At 45.1% G+C, this 15,279-nt stretch overlaps 1 protein-coding gene across 9 annotated transcripts in view; it reads left to right on the forward strand.

Moving 5' to 3' along the window:
* The first annotated feature begins 309 nt into the window (after positions 1 to 309).
* The window catches only part of MARK3 (microtubule affinity regulating kinase 3), a 119,204-nt gene continuing 104,234 nt past the window's right edge, over positions 310 to 15,279 (forward strand). For 5 of the 9 annotated variants that reach the window (XR_004057236.1, XM_010353604.1, XM_010353605.1 and 2 more), the window contains exon 1: positions 316 to 1,024. Coding sequence is in view for 8 of the 9 variants with exons in the window: in XM_010353604.1 (XP_010351906.1) it covers positions 974 to 1,024 (51 nt within the window). In the remaining variant the exon portion in view is untranslated. Of the gene's footprint in view, positions 1,025 to 15,279 lie in introns of all 9 variants that reach the window. The other 4 variants (XM_010353603.1, XM_010353606.1, XM_010353607.1 and 1 more) reach the window with 2 other exon arrangements.

The following is a 15,279-nucleotide window of genomic DNA, read 5'->3' on the forward strand; positions in this document are numbered from 1 at the left end:
CAACTTTTGTGCACAGTAGGCTCTCGATCTGTAATCCAGCCAACCCAGGCCTGTAGCCTGTAAATGCCAACTCAGCGGGAGGGCTCTGGCTGTCGCCCAGGGCCGTTTCTCGGCTCTTTCGGGGTTGCCGGCGCGCTCCGTACAGGAGGAACCCGCCGCCCGCGGTAGTCAGTGGAGACCCGGCCAGCGCTTCCCCGCCCTCTTCACCGCCCCCGCGGCGGGGTCCGGACCAAGTCGCCCCTAGCAACAACAGCCGGGCCGGCTTTCTCAGGCCACGCTGATTGGCGGGACTCCGGGAGGCGGCCTGTCGTCACTTCCGGCAGCCGGAGGCAGCAGAGGAAGCCGAGGGGCGGCCATCTTGGGTCCGTGAGGCTCCCAGGTGCCGGGGTGCGGCGGCAGCAGCGGCGGCCCGCAGGGCGGAGGCTGAGGCAGCAAGCTCGCTAGAGAGGGAGAAGCAGCCGGGCGCAGGCGCCTCCTCCACAGCCCGCTCCATGGTCGGCGCCCACAGCCCGCGGCGGCCTGTCTTGCGCTCCACTTCCTTCACATCCTCCTCCGCCTCCTTTTTTTCAGGCGCCGCCGGCGGCGCTGTGTGGAGGCCCGGGAGCTGAAATTCGCGGCGCGACGAGCCGGAGAGGAGAAGGAGGCGAGGGAGCCCGGGATCGCGGGGCGCCCTGAGGCGAGGGGACGCCGGCGGGCCGAAGCCGGCAGTCCGCCGCAGGCTCGGCGCCGCCACTGCCGCCCTCCCGGGCTCCTCGCCTCGGCCGCCGAGGCAGGGAGAGAATGAGCCCCGGGACCCGCCGGGGGACGGCCCGGGCTAGGCCCGGGATCTAGACGGCCGTAGAGGGAAGGGAGCCGCCCTCCCCACGGCGCCGCTTCGAAAGTGCGGTGGACTCGAGGACGCTGGTCGCCGGCCTCCTAGGGCTGTGCTGTTTTGTTTTCACCCTCGCATTGTGCAGAATTAAAGTGCAGTAAAATGTCCACTAGGACCCCATTGCCAACGGTGAATGAACGAGACACTGAAAACGTGAGTAACCTGGGCGTTGTAGTTGGCGGACCTTCGGGGTGGCCTTCGTGCTCCTCGGGCAGTGCCTTGCAGTCGGGTGTTCCCCCCCAGCCCGAACGCTCTGGAACTAGAGGGCAGGCCGTAGTCACCCAAGAGGCAGCCAGGTCGGACCGTTTCCTCCAGAAGTCCGCCCTGTCCCGCTGCTCGCGGGCGGGTCTGCGAAGAATATCGATTATGCCTGCAGTCTAGTAGATTAGTAAAGCCCGTAAGTTGCATCGTTACGGATCGGTGCTTTGAGAGGCCGGGTTGCCGCTCAATGGATTGTGCAGCTGTGTGTGTCAGATCACTGCAGTGGTCAGTGCTTATTTTAACCGAACTCTGCTTTTAACTTGGTCAAGCATTTCTTGAGAGACTATCACATTAATACCATATGTTACTGGTGCTGATTAAAAGTAATCGATTGGGTCAGGTGGGCTGTCTCGTTCTTTAAGATGGTCTGGAACTAAATTTAATCACAGTCACTAAGTGTCCACTGAGGGATCTTTGCGGTCCCCTTAGGAATTCCAAAACACTGGCGCGCAGCCTTTATTAAGGCATAGTTTCCTTTCCATACAAATCTTTTTTGAAGGAGTTAAACATTTTGAAAAGCAGAAAAGCAGATGTATAGTGAAGCTCTGCTCTGCCACTCACTGCCTAGCTGAGGGACACCCGCTGGGGCTTCGCTGTCCTTCCTAAAAAGAGGTTGACTTAGATGAGCTCTTAGGTCCGTTTCCGCGCTCACAGGCTATGATTTTATGAAAGGAACCTTTGATTTTGTTCATGTGAAACTACAAAATGCCAGGAACAGCATTGCTAGAGAATGAGAACTTGTAGTAGAAATTCCGTTGAAGAAACGTTTGACTCTGTTCGTTTTCTGAACTCTCCTCTAACACTGGGTTCAAAAGTGTTTCAATCTAGTTGTTGCCTATATTCTGTAAAACATCTAGTAAATAACTTGTAAAGAAACTTCACTGGCCTTTCATTAAAAGTGTTATGAGGTAATTGCTGGCACGAAATGTCTTCTCTTAGGGAATGCTTCCTTGCTTTGAGTGTTTTCATGTTTTCAGTAATGTCCTGAGATATTATGGCCTAGTGGTGTCAATGTTTTAATTTTGATCTTCAAAAATGCCACTTATTTGCTGGATAGCTATTTGATAATTTAATCTGTAAACATAAAACCGTAGCCTTAAGCATCCATGTAGCATATTAGTGTATAATATTTAATGCTCTTTAGCCCTTAGTGAGTAGAACAGTAGTGTACCTTCTCCACCTGAGAGAGATTAGAAAATTATATAAAGAGCGAGTAATAGAAACTCTTAGACTGGGTAAGTCAGGAAACTATTTTCTTATGGTCCTTTTAAAGAAACCTTTTTTTTTTTTTTTTTTTGAGACCGAGACTGTCTCCCAGGCTGGAGTGTGGTGGTGCGATCTTGGCTCACTGCAGCCTCCGCCTCCCAGGCTGAAGTGATTATCATGCCTCAGCCTCCCGAGTAGCTGGGATTACAGGCATGCACCACCACGCCTGGCTTGCATTTTTGTATTTTTAGTAGACAGGGTTTCACCATGTTGGCCAGGCTGGTCTAGAACTCCTGGCCTCATGTGATCCACCCGCCTCGGCCCCTCAAAGTGCTGAGATTACAGGCGTGAGCCAGTGTGCCCAACTGATTAGATTTGATCATTGATATTCACTCAGAGAAGCAAAACTTTACGTTGAACCAGAGTAGGAGCTCCATGCTTTCTAAACTGAAGCTGAAAACAGTCATAGCAGATTTGTGATGATGAAGGATTTCAAATAGGTCTTCTTTCTTTCTTTCTTTTTTGAGATGGAGTCTGGCTCTGTCTCTCAGGCTGGAGTACCATGGCACGATATCAGCTCACTGCAACCTCCACCTCCCAGGTTCAAGTGATTCTCCTGCCTCAGTCTCCTGAGTAGCCAGGATTACAGGCATGCGCCACCACCCCGGGCTAATTTTGTATTTTTAGTAGAGACGGGGTTTCTCCATGTTTGTCATGCTGGTCTCGATCTCCTGACCTCAGGTGATCTGCCTGCTTTGGCCTCCCAAAGTGCTGGTATCACAGGCGTGAGCCACCACACCCAGCCATGTAGTGTATTTAAAATGAATTTTTGACTGTTTTAAAATCAAGTTTATCACACATTGTTGCGTTGATTTACCATGCCCGGTTACATTTTTAACTCTTGTATTGGCATGTTCTGGAAGGAGCTGTGTAGCTTTCACAGTGTGGAGCCCTTGTGTCAGTGTTACAACTCAGGTATAGACCTTGTTACCTACATTACTGCACTGCTAAGTATTAGACTTCCTGCCAATTGAGTGGTGAATGTACAAGAATGAATGGGAGCTCTCATTCTGTTGAGAAGCTTTTTTCTTAAAGTTAGGTTTGTTGAGATGTAATGTTCATCCATTTTAAATATACAGTTTGGTGAGTTTTGACAAGCGTATAGTTATGTAACCACTATCACAATCATGATGTAGAACACTTCCATCGTCAGAAAGCTCCCTTACGGCCCTTTATAGTCAGTGCCTTCTCCCTTTCTCAACCCCTGGGCAACCACTGATCTGCTTTCTGTCCCTGTAGTTTTGCCTTTTCAGGGATGCTATGTAAATAAGCCACAAGAGTAAATAATCTTTTGTGTCTTCTTTCACTTAGCATAGTGCTTTTGAGATTTATTTCAGTGTGCATCAGTAGTTCATTCCTTTTTATTGCTGTGTGAGTATTTCCTTGTTTGGATGTGCCACAATTTTTTTTTTTTTTTTTTTTTTTTTTGAGGCAGAGTCTCGCTTTGTCGCCCGGACTGGAGTGCAGTGGCCAGATCTCAGCTCACTGCAAGCTCCGCCTCCCGAGTTTACGCCATTCTCCTGCCTCAGCCTCCCGAGTAGCTGGGACTACAGGCGCCCGCCACTTCGCCCGGCTAGTTTTTGTATTTTTAGTAGAGACGGGGTTTCACCGTGTTAGCCAGGATGGTCTTGATCTCCTGACCTCGTGATCCGCCCGTCTCGGCCTCCCAAAGTGCTGGGATTACAGGCTTGAGCCACCGCGCCCGGCCCACAATTTTTTTTTAATCCACTCACCAGTGATGGACATTTTTGGCTATTGTGACTAGAACAGGTATGTTTTCGTATTTTGTAAAAATACTTTTTATTGTGCTTATCCCAGGAATCTTATTTAAATTTTTAATAATTGTATATAGCTATGATAAGAATGTTACTTACTAGATCAAGACTAAGAAAAGGCAGGCCGGGTGTGGTGGCTCATGCCTGTAATCCCAGCACTTTAGGAGGCTAAGGTGGGCAGATGGCTTGAAGCCAGCCTGGCCAACATGGTGAAACCCCATCTCTACAAAAAAAAAAAAAAAAAAAAAAAGACTGGGCACAGTGACTCACGCCTGTAATCCCAGCACTTTGGGAGGCTGAGGCAGGCAGATCATGAGGTCAGGAGATGGAGACCATCCTGGCTAACTTGGTGAAACCCCGTCTGTACTAAAAACAAAAAGTTAGCCAGGTGTGGTGGTGGGCGCCTATAGTCCCAGTTACTTGGGAGGCTGAGGCAGGAGAATGGTGTGAACCTGGGAGGCAGAGCTTGCAGTGAGCCGAGATTGGGCCACTGCACTCCAGCCTGGGCGACAGAGCAAGAGTCTGCCTCAAAAAAAGAAAAAAAAAAAGTTAGCTGGGTGCGGTGGTGCATGCCTGTAATCCCAGCTGCTCAAGAGTCTGAGGCGGGAGAATCACTTGAACACAAGAGGCGAAGGTTGCAGTGAGCCGAGATCATGCCACTGCACTGCAGCCTGGGTGACAGAGTAAGACTCTGTCTCAAAAAAAAAAAAAAAATTGCAATATAAATATTATCTTCATCCTTGTACACTAATTTTTGTTTGATTTCCAAATGTTAATGTCCACCCTTAGTGAATGGGTATATAAAAGTTTACTGTTGGCCGGGTGCGGTGGCTCGCACCTGTAATCCCAGCACTTTGGGAGGCTGAGGCAGGTGGATCACCTGAGGTCAGGAGTTCAAGACCAGCCTGACCAAGATGGCAAAACCCTGTCTCTACTAAAAATACAAAAATTAGCCGGGCACAGTGGCAGGCGCCTGTAATCCCACCTACTTGGGAGCCTGAGGCAGAAGGATTGCTTGAACCCTGGAGACAGAGAGTGCAGTGAGCTGAGATTGAGCCATTGCACTCCAGCCTGGGCAACAGAACGAGACTCCGTCTCAAAAAAAAAAAAAAAAGTTCGCTGTTGCCACATTGTGTTATAGCTCAGAAGAACTACTCAATCTAAACCAGTGAGGATGCTGAGACTCTGCGAGGTGACAAAGGCTGCTAGTAATGACAGGAGACCACTAATTATTTAATAGCAAAGCCTCTACTGGGCCCCAGATCTCTAGCTTAGGCTCCACAAGGAGATGTAGTTGTACCTGTACACAGAGTATTTCTAAAACTTTTTTTTTTTTTTTTTAAAGCTTGTAGATCAGAGGTGTCCAATCTTTTGGCTTCTCTGGGCCACATTGGAAGAATTGTCTTAGGCCACAAATAAAATACACTAATACTAACGATAGCTGATAAGCTTAAAAAAAATTGCAAAAAAATCTCACAATGTTTTAACAAAGTTTGTGAATTTGTATTGGGTCACTTTCAAAGCTGTGCTGGGCTGCATGCAGCCCTTGGACCGTGGGTTGGACAAGCTTGCTGTAGATTTTATTTTTATTTTGAGACGGTATCTCGCTCTGTCACCCAGGCAGGAGTGCAGTGGAGCAATCACAGCTTGCTGTAGCCTTGACCTCTTGGGCTCAAGCAATCCTTCCAACTCAGCCTCCCGAGTAGCTGGCACTACATGCGTGCCCTACCCCATGCAGGGCTAATTTTTAATTTTTTTGTAGAAATAGGATCTCCCTGTATTGTCCAAGGTGGTCTCTAACTCCTGGGCTCAAGCATTCCTCCTGTCCCAGCCTCCCAAAGCACTGGAATTACAGGTGTGAGTCACCACACTCAGTCAAAACTATTTTTTAAAGTGTTTTATTATAGGAAAATTTAAACAAATAGAATGTTATTTATCAATGCTTCTCAACCACAGGGTGATTTTGCCCTCTAGTGGACATTTGACAATGTCTAAAGACATTTTTGGTTATCACAACTGGAGAGAGGTTTGACTGACCAGGAATGCTACTAAACATTTTACAGTACGTAGGACAGCCTTCCACAAGAAAGAATTACCCGGCCTAAAATGTCAGTAGTGCCAGGGTTGAGAAATCCTGCTATGTACTTAGCCCCCATGTACTCAACAGCGCAGCTCAGTGGCCAGTCTTACTTCATTTATAAATTAAGAAGCAAATGCAGTATCATTTCCTCTCTAGAGCTTTTAAAAGAGATAAAGCCTGTTTTAAGAAACACCTTTATCATATTTTCTTAATATCACATATGCAGTGTTTAAATTTTCTCACGTTTCTGATTTTTAAACTCTGTTCAAATTAGAATCCAGCTTGAATTCATACATTATAGTTGGCTAATAAGTCAAATATGCTTTTTTTTTTTAAATTGAGATGGAGTCTTGCTCTGTCACCCATGTTGGAGTGCGATGGTGCAGTCTTGGCTCACTGCCAACCTCTGCTGCCTGGGTTCAAGCGATTCTCGTGCCGCAGCCTCCTGAGTAGCTGGGATTACAGGCGCCCACCACCATGCCTGGCTAATTTATTTTATTTTGTATTTTTAGTAGAGATGGGATTTTGCCATGTTGGTCAAGCTGTTCTCGAACTCCTGACCTCAGGTGGTCCGCCTGCCTTGACCTCCCAAAGTGCTGGGATTACAGGCATGAGCCACTGTGCCCAGTCAAAATATGCTTTTTAAAGGCAACCACACAGTTTGCATTTCAGTTTATGTTCTGTAGTTTTATGGAGCCATGGATACATCCTTTTTCTATACTGGCAAAATGAGAAACATGTTTTTCACCTTCATTTCAGAGGATATGACACTTTGTAAGCCTGGTAGCATTGTTGGCCAAAGTACCAGAGACCCAGGGCTTTCCCAGTGAAGTTATTTAACAGCTACTGATATGTGTGCATCATGTACTTATTACTAGTTAACGCAGATAGTCCCCCAAATTTCTGACATCTGTGAAACTGATGATGCTGTTGTCTAGTCAGCCTTTGGTTATGTGAGACTGAATTAACTGAATCACTGGTTATGTGAGTATGAATGCCTACCGTGTGTATGATACTGTGCTAGGTGCTGTAGAGGCCATGTACCTGGGACACATAGCATTCCCGCTCTTTAGGATTTCCTGCTCCTTGTGGGACAAAGCAGCCTGAACTTTGTGAAGCTAGTCTGTAACTCTCAAACTTAAGCAAACATTAGAATCACCTGAAGGGCTTTAGAACCCTGATCACTGGGCCCTACCCCTAGACCTTGATTTTACCTGTAGAATTGGAATTTCTAACAAGTTGCCAGGTGATGTTGATGCTCCAGGTCCAGGGACCACTCTTAAGAATCACTATAGCAGGAATTTCTGATGTTTATTTATTAAGAAAAAAAAACAATCACCGCCTTACTGTTCAGTGAAGTCTTGCTGACTAAACTATACTCCTTTGAGATTGTGCTGTGACTATCAAAGGGAGATTTCCAGACCATTTAATTGAGTTTTCAGGTTCCATGAGTTTAAAAAAAACTGGCTGTTTATTAAAAAGTGTGGTTGTGGAAAACAGCAATAGTTGCCATTTGATGATCACTTAACTGTATATCAGTATAGTGTATCTCATTTAAAATATGTAATATGGTTTTATTTAATCAGCTTTTTTTTTTTCCCAAGGCGAAGTCTTGCACTGTCGCCTGAGCTCGTGTGCAGTGACACGATCTCGGCTCGTGCCTCCTGGGTTCAAGCGATTCTCCTGCCTCAGCCTCCTGAGTAGCTAGGATTACAGGCAGCCGCCACCGCGCCCAGCTAATTTTTAAATTTTATTTTTTGAGATGGAGTTTCACTCTTGTTACCCAGGCTGGAGTGCAATGGCACGATCTCAGCTCACTGCAACCTCCGCCTCCCGGCTTCAAGCAGTTCTCCTACCTCAGCCTCCCGAGTAGCTGGGATTACAGGTGCCTGTTACCACGCCCGGCTAATTTTTTTGTATTTTAGTAGAGACTGGGTTTCACCATGTTGGCAGGCTGATCTCGAACTCCTGACCTCATGATCCTCCCTCCTCAGCCTCCCAAAGTGCTGGGATTACAGGCGTGAGCCACCGTGCCCCCGGCTTAATCAGCTTTTTAACTTCTTTTTTTTTTTTTTTCTTTGAGACGGAGTCTTGCTCTGTCGCCCAGGCTGGAGTGTAGTGGCGGGATCTCAGCTCACTGCAAGCTCCGTCTCCTGGGTTCCCGCCATTCTCCTGCCTCAGCCTCCTGAGTAGCTGGGACTACAGGCGCCCACCGCCTCGCCCGGCTAGTTTTTTGTATTTTTTAGTAGAGACGGGGTTTCACCATGTTAGCCAGGATGGTCTCGATCTCCTGACCTCGTGATCCGCCTGTCTCGGCCTCCCAAAGTGCTGGGATTACAGGCTTGAGCCACCGCGCCCGGCCTAGCTTTTTAACTTCTAAGCATAACCTTTTGAATCAAGCTGTTTCGGCCTTATCAGAAAAAAGGTGACCTGTAATTTCAGGACTCAGGAGGCTGAGGCCAGAGGATCACTTGAGGCCAGTCCACCTGGACAGCACTTGTCCACCTGGTACAACATGGTGAAACTCTGTGTCTTAAAACAAGAAAGCGAAAAAAAAAGTTGATCTCTGAAGAATTCATGAAAATATTTAGTCAGAGTTTTTAAGGAAAGATCTTATAAACTTAATTTGAGCATCCTTATCATCTTATGTATGTAAATTAGGTAAAGGTTGAAATTTGCAGTAAGTAGAATTTTGATCATTTCAGTTATGTAGCTCATGATATATACATTGTAACCTTCTTAGACTTACATGGTGCATGATTTACATTGTAATTACATAGAGGCTTATACCTAATAAAAATTAATAGCAACTATTTGATTTCAAAGAGGATTGTTTTGCGTTTTATTACTTTTTTTTTTTTTTTTTTTTTTTTTTGAGACAGAGTTTCGCTCTTGTTGCCCAGGCTGGAATGCAGTCTTGTGACCTCTGCTCACTGCAACCTCCGCCACCCGGCCTGAGTAGCTGGGATTATAGGCATGTACCACTATGCCCAGCTAATTTTTTGTATTTTTAGTAGAGATGGGGTTTCACCATGTTGACCAGGCTGGTCTCGAACTCCTCACCTTGGGTGATTCACCTGTCTTGGCCTTCTGAAGTGCTGGGATTACAGGCTTGAGCCACTGTGCTCGGCCTGCATTTTATTATTCTAAGATATAGCCAGATTTTTTGCCTGGAATTTGTTCCTGGGCTGGAACAAATTCCTAGTGAGAGTCAGGGAATGTTCCATGACTTGTGGCTTTGATTAAAAAAGAAAAAGGAGTCAGGGAATGCAGCACCCTCTGATCACCACTGGGCAGAAAATTCATTTGTCTCATTTCCATTTTAAAATTTCAAATTAAACCTGAAGGAGAAAATAAATCTCTTACCTGGGAAGCTTTAATGTCCTGTCTCACACAAGAAGTTAAAGGTTGTGCTTGGAGTTGGTCTGCAAAAGTAATTAAGGAATTTGTACTGACCCATGTGCACCTGCTTGTACAGAGCAATTGGAAGGGTAGAAGTTGGCTTTGAAAGAAAAGGCCTTTTTTTGAGGTGGGGGGCCATCCAACTTCATCTTCAGCCTAGAGTTCGCTAGCACTGCACTCTAGCCATTCAAGCTGCTCAACTGTGGTTAGTCTTGGGTACTTCTGTGTACACTAGATAAGACATTGTTTCTGTGGGTTATGTGGGACCCTGGAGTTCAGTGTCGAAGCTCAAACAAAGCAGGTGTTTTTTCTGTATTTCTTGTTGATAAGCAGTTGCTTTTGGTTGGACCTAAATATTGTGGGGTTTGTGTATGGACATTTCACACAAAAATCTGTATTGGTAGAATTTAATATGAAATCAGAGAAGTTGAATTCACAGGTTTTGTTTCTAGAATTTTACATAACCCTAGTCTTTTTTCTTTTTTTTATGATGGAGTCTTGCTCTCTTGCTCAGGCTGGAGTGCAATGGCATGATCTTGGCTTACCGCAACCTTCGTCTCCTGGATTCCAGCAGTTCTTCTGCATCAGCCACCCGAGTAGCTGGGATTACAGGCACCCGCCACCATGCCTGGCTAATTTTTGTATTTTTAGTAGAGATGGGGTTTCACCATGGCCAGGCAGGTCTGTAACTCCTGACCTCAAGTGATCCACCCGCCTCAGCCTCCCAAAGTGCTGGGATTACAGGCGTGAGCCACAGCGCCTGGCCATAATCTTACCCTACTTTCCTGAAGGGATGTGTGGTGGAAAGAGTCTGGGCTTGAAAGTGGAAGACAAAAATGAGAGCCTAAGACTGATTGAGATAAAGATTCTAAAGAGGTAGAATGGACCTCATACGATATGGAGCAAAAAAGAAGGAACAACATATACAAGGAGAAATTAGAATTTAGAGTTATAGACTGGAATTTGAAACTGGTCTTGAGATTTAAGTAACTGTGGACGAATAAATTCACTTGCCTATGCCTCATGCTTTTTTTTTTTTTTTTTTTTTATCAAAAGAGAATAACATCATCTCAAGTTTTTTCTTGGTGTTTTTGTTTGTTTGCTTGGATTTTTATGACTTTTCACTTTCTCAGTCTCCTCTGTGGTCAGATTCATCAGGCATTCTGTCACTTTCATCTCTTGTCAGGCTGGCCTTGTGTTCTAGCTGTCTGTTCTGCTGCATAGTTGTCATCCTGAGATCTCCCTTCACCCGTATCTTAGGGATTCCCTTTGCCTTTCCTGTTGGATCCTATTTTCTTCCCTTTGGTTCACTCCCAGGTTTCATTGCAGCAGTTCCTCCAGTGATTTTCTGAGAAAGTTGCTGGGAGGTAAATTTTTAAAATCCTTTCATATCTGCAAACATCTTTATTCTGTTCTCATACTTGATTGCTATTTTGGCTGCATATAGAATTCTAGACTGAATATCCTTTTTCCTCAGAATTTTGTTTTTTGTCTTATATAGCATCTGACACTCTGATTTGGAGAGAGATAATGCTATTTTGAGTCTTGCTTATTTTTCTGCATTTATTTAAGGCTGATTGGAAGTTTTGTGCATTTGGATGGATCTTGAATACAACAGTGGGGCACACTGTTACTTCTTTGTGGAGCTCTTGATACCAGTATATTTTGTCTTATCACTTGGCCTGGGCAAGCACAGAATGCCCATGTTCCTGGGAGCTGAGTCAGGGGAGAGGGCAGAGGGAAAGGTCTGTGGCTTTCTGCTTTCTCTACTTGTTTTCAATGTCCCTCCCCTCATTTGTGCCCTGTGTCTCCAAGCCCAGAGACTTTCCATTTTGCCCTTTCTAAAGAACCTCCGATTTTTTGCCAGAGTGGGAGAGGAGACCCAGGGGGTCTGTTATTTAACAGACTGACAGATCTTGTTTCAGGCTTACTTCACTCACACTTCTGGAGATACTTGGTACCACCAGTTCCTGAACCTTTTAAGAGTTCTATAATACAAATCAGGATTTTCCAATATCTCTATAGCTGGCTTAGGATTAATCTTTCTTTCTTTTTTTTTTTTTTTTTTTGAGACGGAGTCTCGCTCTGTCACCCAGGCTGGAGTGCAGTGGCCGGATCTCAGCTCACTGCAAGCTCCGCCTTTCGGGTTCACGCCATTCTCCTGCCTCAGCCTCCCGCGTAGCTGGGACTATAGGCGCCCGCCACCTCGCCCGGCTAGTTTTTTGTATTTTTTAGTAGAGACGGGGTTTCACCGGGGTTAGCCAGGATGGTCTCAATCTCCTGACCTCGTGATCCGCCCGTCTCGGCCTCCCAAAGTGCTGGGATTACAGGCTTGAGCCACCGTGCCCAGCCACAAGTTTTTTATTCTAAGGATTAGAAAAGTAAATTTTTTTTCACCATATTACATTAGTTCACCTACTATACCAGTAACAATTATTTTATTCAAAAGTGAAACAGATTTTACTGTATTTATGGGACAATAACAGTTCCCCCTTCCTATTCCTATTCTTAGATGCTTTCTCATAAATTTAGCTGTGAAGAGTCACATTATCTTTGGTCCATGTGAGACCATCTTCTTGTTTTATCTATTCCTGTTAATCCCCGTATGTCATGTCTCTTACCCTACATCCCATGTTACTGTTTTAATGTGTTTAGTATGTGTATGTGTTCTTACATAGTTTATTTTGGTATGTTTGTTACTTTATGTAAATATTGCATATGTCTCATCTGTACACTTAATATATTGCATCTGACTCCTGAATAGCAGTGAGATATATGCATCTACAACATTTTACCAGTCTGCTTGCCAGAGGTGCACATGTTAATTTTCTCCAACTCTGTCACCACAAAAAAAAAAAAGGCTTCAACATCTTCATGAATGTCCCCTTATGGAGCAATGTAAGAGTTTCTTTGGGATGTATAGCTTGGAATGGACTTGCTGGGTCACAGGAAATGTCAGATTGTTCTTCTAGATGGCTGCTTCCATCAGTAGTGCACCACAGTTTTTGTATTCCCATTTCTCTGCCCACATTTCAGAGGTTTCTAATTTTTCCCTATCTAACAGGCCTAATGTGATACTACATTGTGGTTTTAACTTGTATTTCTCTATGATTTTTAGAATCTCTTTATACATTCCTTGGCTTTGGGTGCATTCTTGTTGTTTTTTTGGGGGGTTGGTGATTTTTATCAAATCAAGGACAGACATCCCATTCTAATCCTAGTTTGCTATAGGAGTTTTGTGGGAGCTTTCTGGTAGAGACAAGGTCTTGCTATGTTTGCCCAGACGTGTCTCAAACTCCTGGGTTTAAGCAAGCCTCTTGCCTCAGCCTCGGAAGGTGCTGGGATTACAGACATTAGTCACCTTGCCTGGCCAAGAGTTTTTACATTATAAATTGTTCAGTCTTATCAAATCCTTTTTCTATGTTGAATGAAATAATTGCCTAGCTACTTTCAAAAGTGAAATGTGACTTTGTGAATATCTCTAAAGTACAAAATACTTGGAGGACAGGCATTTATTGTCATAATTTGGCTTTGTAGTTTGTTTTTGTTTTTGTTTTTTAACATTTGGAAACCCTGCCTATGTGTTAAGGAGGTGGCTTGTTGTTTAAGAAATAGAAAGAGTGTAAGGGCACACTTGTGTTTTACAGAAGGGACCAAGTTCTGTTCAGGAAGATTTGAAACATAGTGTAAAGTTGTTGCTGTTTTAAACTTGTAAACCTGATTTCTTCTCGTGGGAGGTACTTAAGTAGGCCTCTCAAGTTTCAGGTTGGTTCTCTGCCTGGTAGATACAAGGGCCAAATTTCTATTGTGAAACCATATTGATGTTAAAATAATTTTTATGGACTTCCTGCCGGCAAGGATTTTTTTAAAAAGATTTTTTAAATGTGTCTTTTATGTTTTAATTTGTTTTCTGATTATACAGTGATTTACAATCCATGGTTCTTTTTTATGTGGGCAAAATTAAGAACTAACATGTAAAACAAAATGGAGCACATTCACATTTTTCTTATTGCTTTGCATTGATGTGGCCCCTATGTTAGTAGTGCTTTGGCTGATCGTCACAAAGACCTAACTAACACAATGCCCTAAACAAACAGGGGTTTGTTTTTCTCCAAAAAGAAATCTGGAGGTATGCAGTGTCTAGCTTTGGATCAGCAGTTCAGTAATATTGGAGTTGGTGGTTTTTTAAAATAGTTTGTCTTTTCTCTCATGTTTGAGACCCTGTAGCTACAGGATAACATTTTACAGCTACAGCTACATGGTTGCATTCAAGGAAGGAGGAAGGAACTGTACTGGCAACTCTGTTCCCACCCTCCCCACCCTCCTTTTTTTATTTGAGATGAAGTTTCTGTTGCTCAGGCTAGAGTGCAGTGGCGGGATCTCAGCTCACTGCAACCCTCACCTCGCTTGTTCAAGCGATTCTCATGCCTCAGCCTCCCGAGTAGCTGGGATTACAGGCATGTGCCACCACACCTGGCTAATTTTTGTACTTTTAGTAGAGACAGCGTTTCACCATGTTGGCCACGCTGGTCTTGAACTCCTGACCTCAGGTGATCTGCCAGCCTTGGCTTCTCAAAGTGCTGGGATTACAGGTGTGAGCCACAGTGCCTGGCCTCCCCTTTTATGATAAACAAAGGCGTTACCAACCCCTAGCCCCTATTACATTGCTACCTAGTAGACTTTAACTAATGAGAACTGGCCAGAACTAAGCCAGATGACTATCTCTAGCTGCAGAGAAGTTTGGGAAAACAACTAAGCCAGATGACTATCTCTAGCTGCAGAGAAGTTTGGGAAAACAAGTATTTGGCCATGTGGTCTCCCTAAACACAGGTTCAACTTCTTGAGGAAAGAAATCTCATGTCTGTGGCTGTATTCTGCATTATTTTCAGTAGCAGTGTACATATTCTAGTTTTCATGGTGGATGAAGTGGTACCAGCTCAGTTCCACAGGAGGAAGAAGAATCAGGACTCATTTAATCCATAAGAATAAAACTCAGCAGCTTTTGAGTACCCATTATGTGCATAGTCTGCCATGAAATATTATAAAGTAGCCCAGGCATGGTGGCTTACACCTGTAATATCAGCACTTTGGGAGACCAAGGCAGGAGGATTGCTTGAGGCCAGAGTTTGAGACCTGCCTGGGCAACATAATGAGATCTTATCTCTACAAAAAATTAAAACATCAGCCATGTGTGGTGCCTGCACCTGTAGTCCCAGCTACTAGGGAGGCTGAGGTGGGATGACCCCTTGGGTCCAGGAGTTCGAGGCTGCAGTGAGGTATGATCGATCACACTACTGCCCTCCAGTCTGGGCCAACAGAACGAGACCCTGTCTAAAAAAAAAAAAAAAAAAAAAAGGCCGGGCGCGGTGGCTCAAGCCTGTAATCCCAGCACTTTGGGAGGCCGAGACGGGCGGATCACGAGGTCAGGAGATTGAGACCATCGTGGCTAACACGGTGAAACCCCGTCTCCACTAAAAAATACAAAAAACTAGCCGGGCGAGGTGGCGGGCGCCTGTAGTCCCAGCTACTGGGGAGGCTGAGGCAGGAGAATGGCGTAAACCCGGGAGGCGGAGCTTGCAGTGAGCTGAGATCCGGCCAGTGCACTCCAGCCTGGGTGACAGAGC

The sequence above is a fragment of the Rhinopithecus roxellana genome, chromosome 5 (genome assembly GCF_007565055.1).
Source record: "Rhinopithecus roxellana isolate Shanxi Qingling chromosome 5, ASM756505v1, whole genome shotgun sequence".
Classification (NCBI taxonomy): domain Eukaryota; kingdom Metazoa; phylum Chordata; class Mammalia; order Primates; family Cercopithecidae; genus Rhinopithecus; species Rhinopithecus roxellana.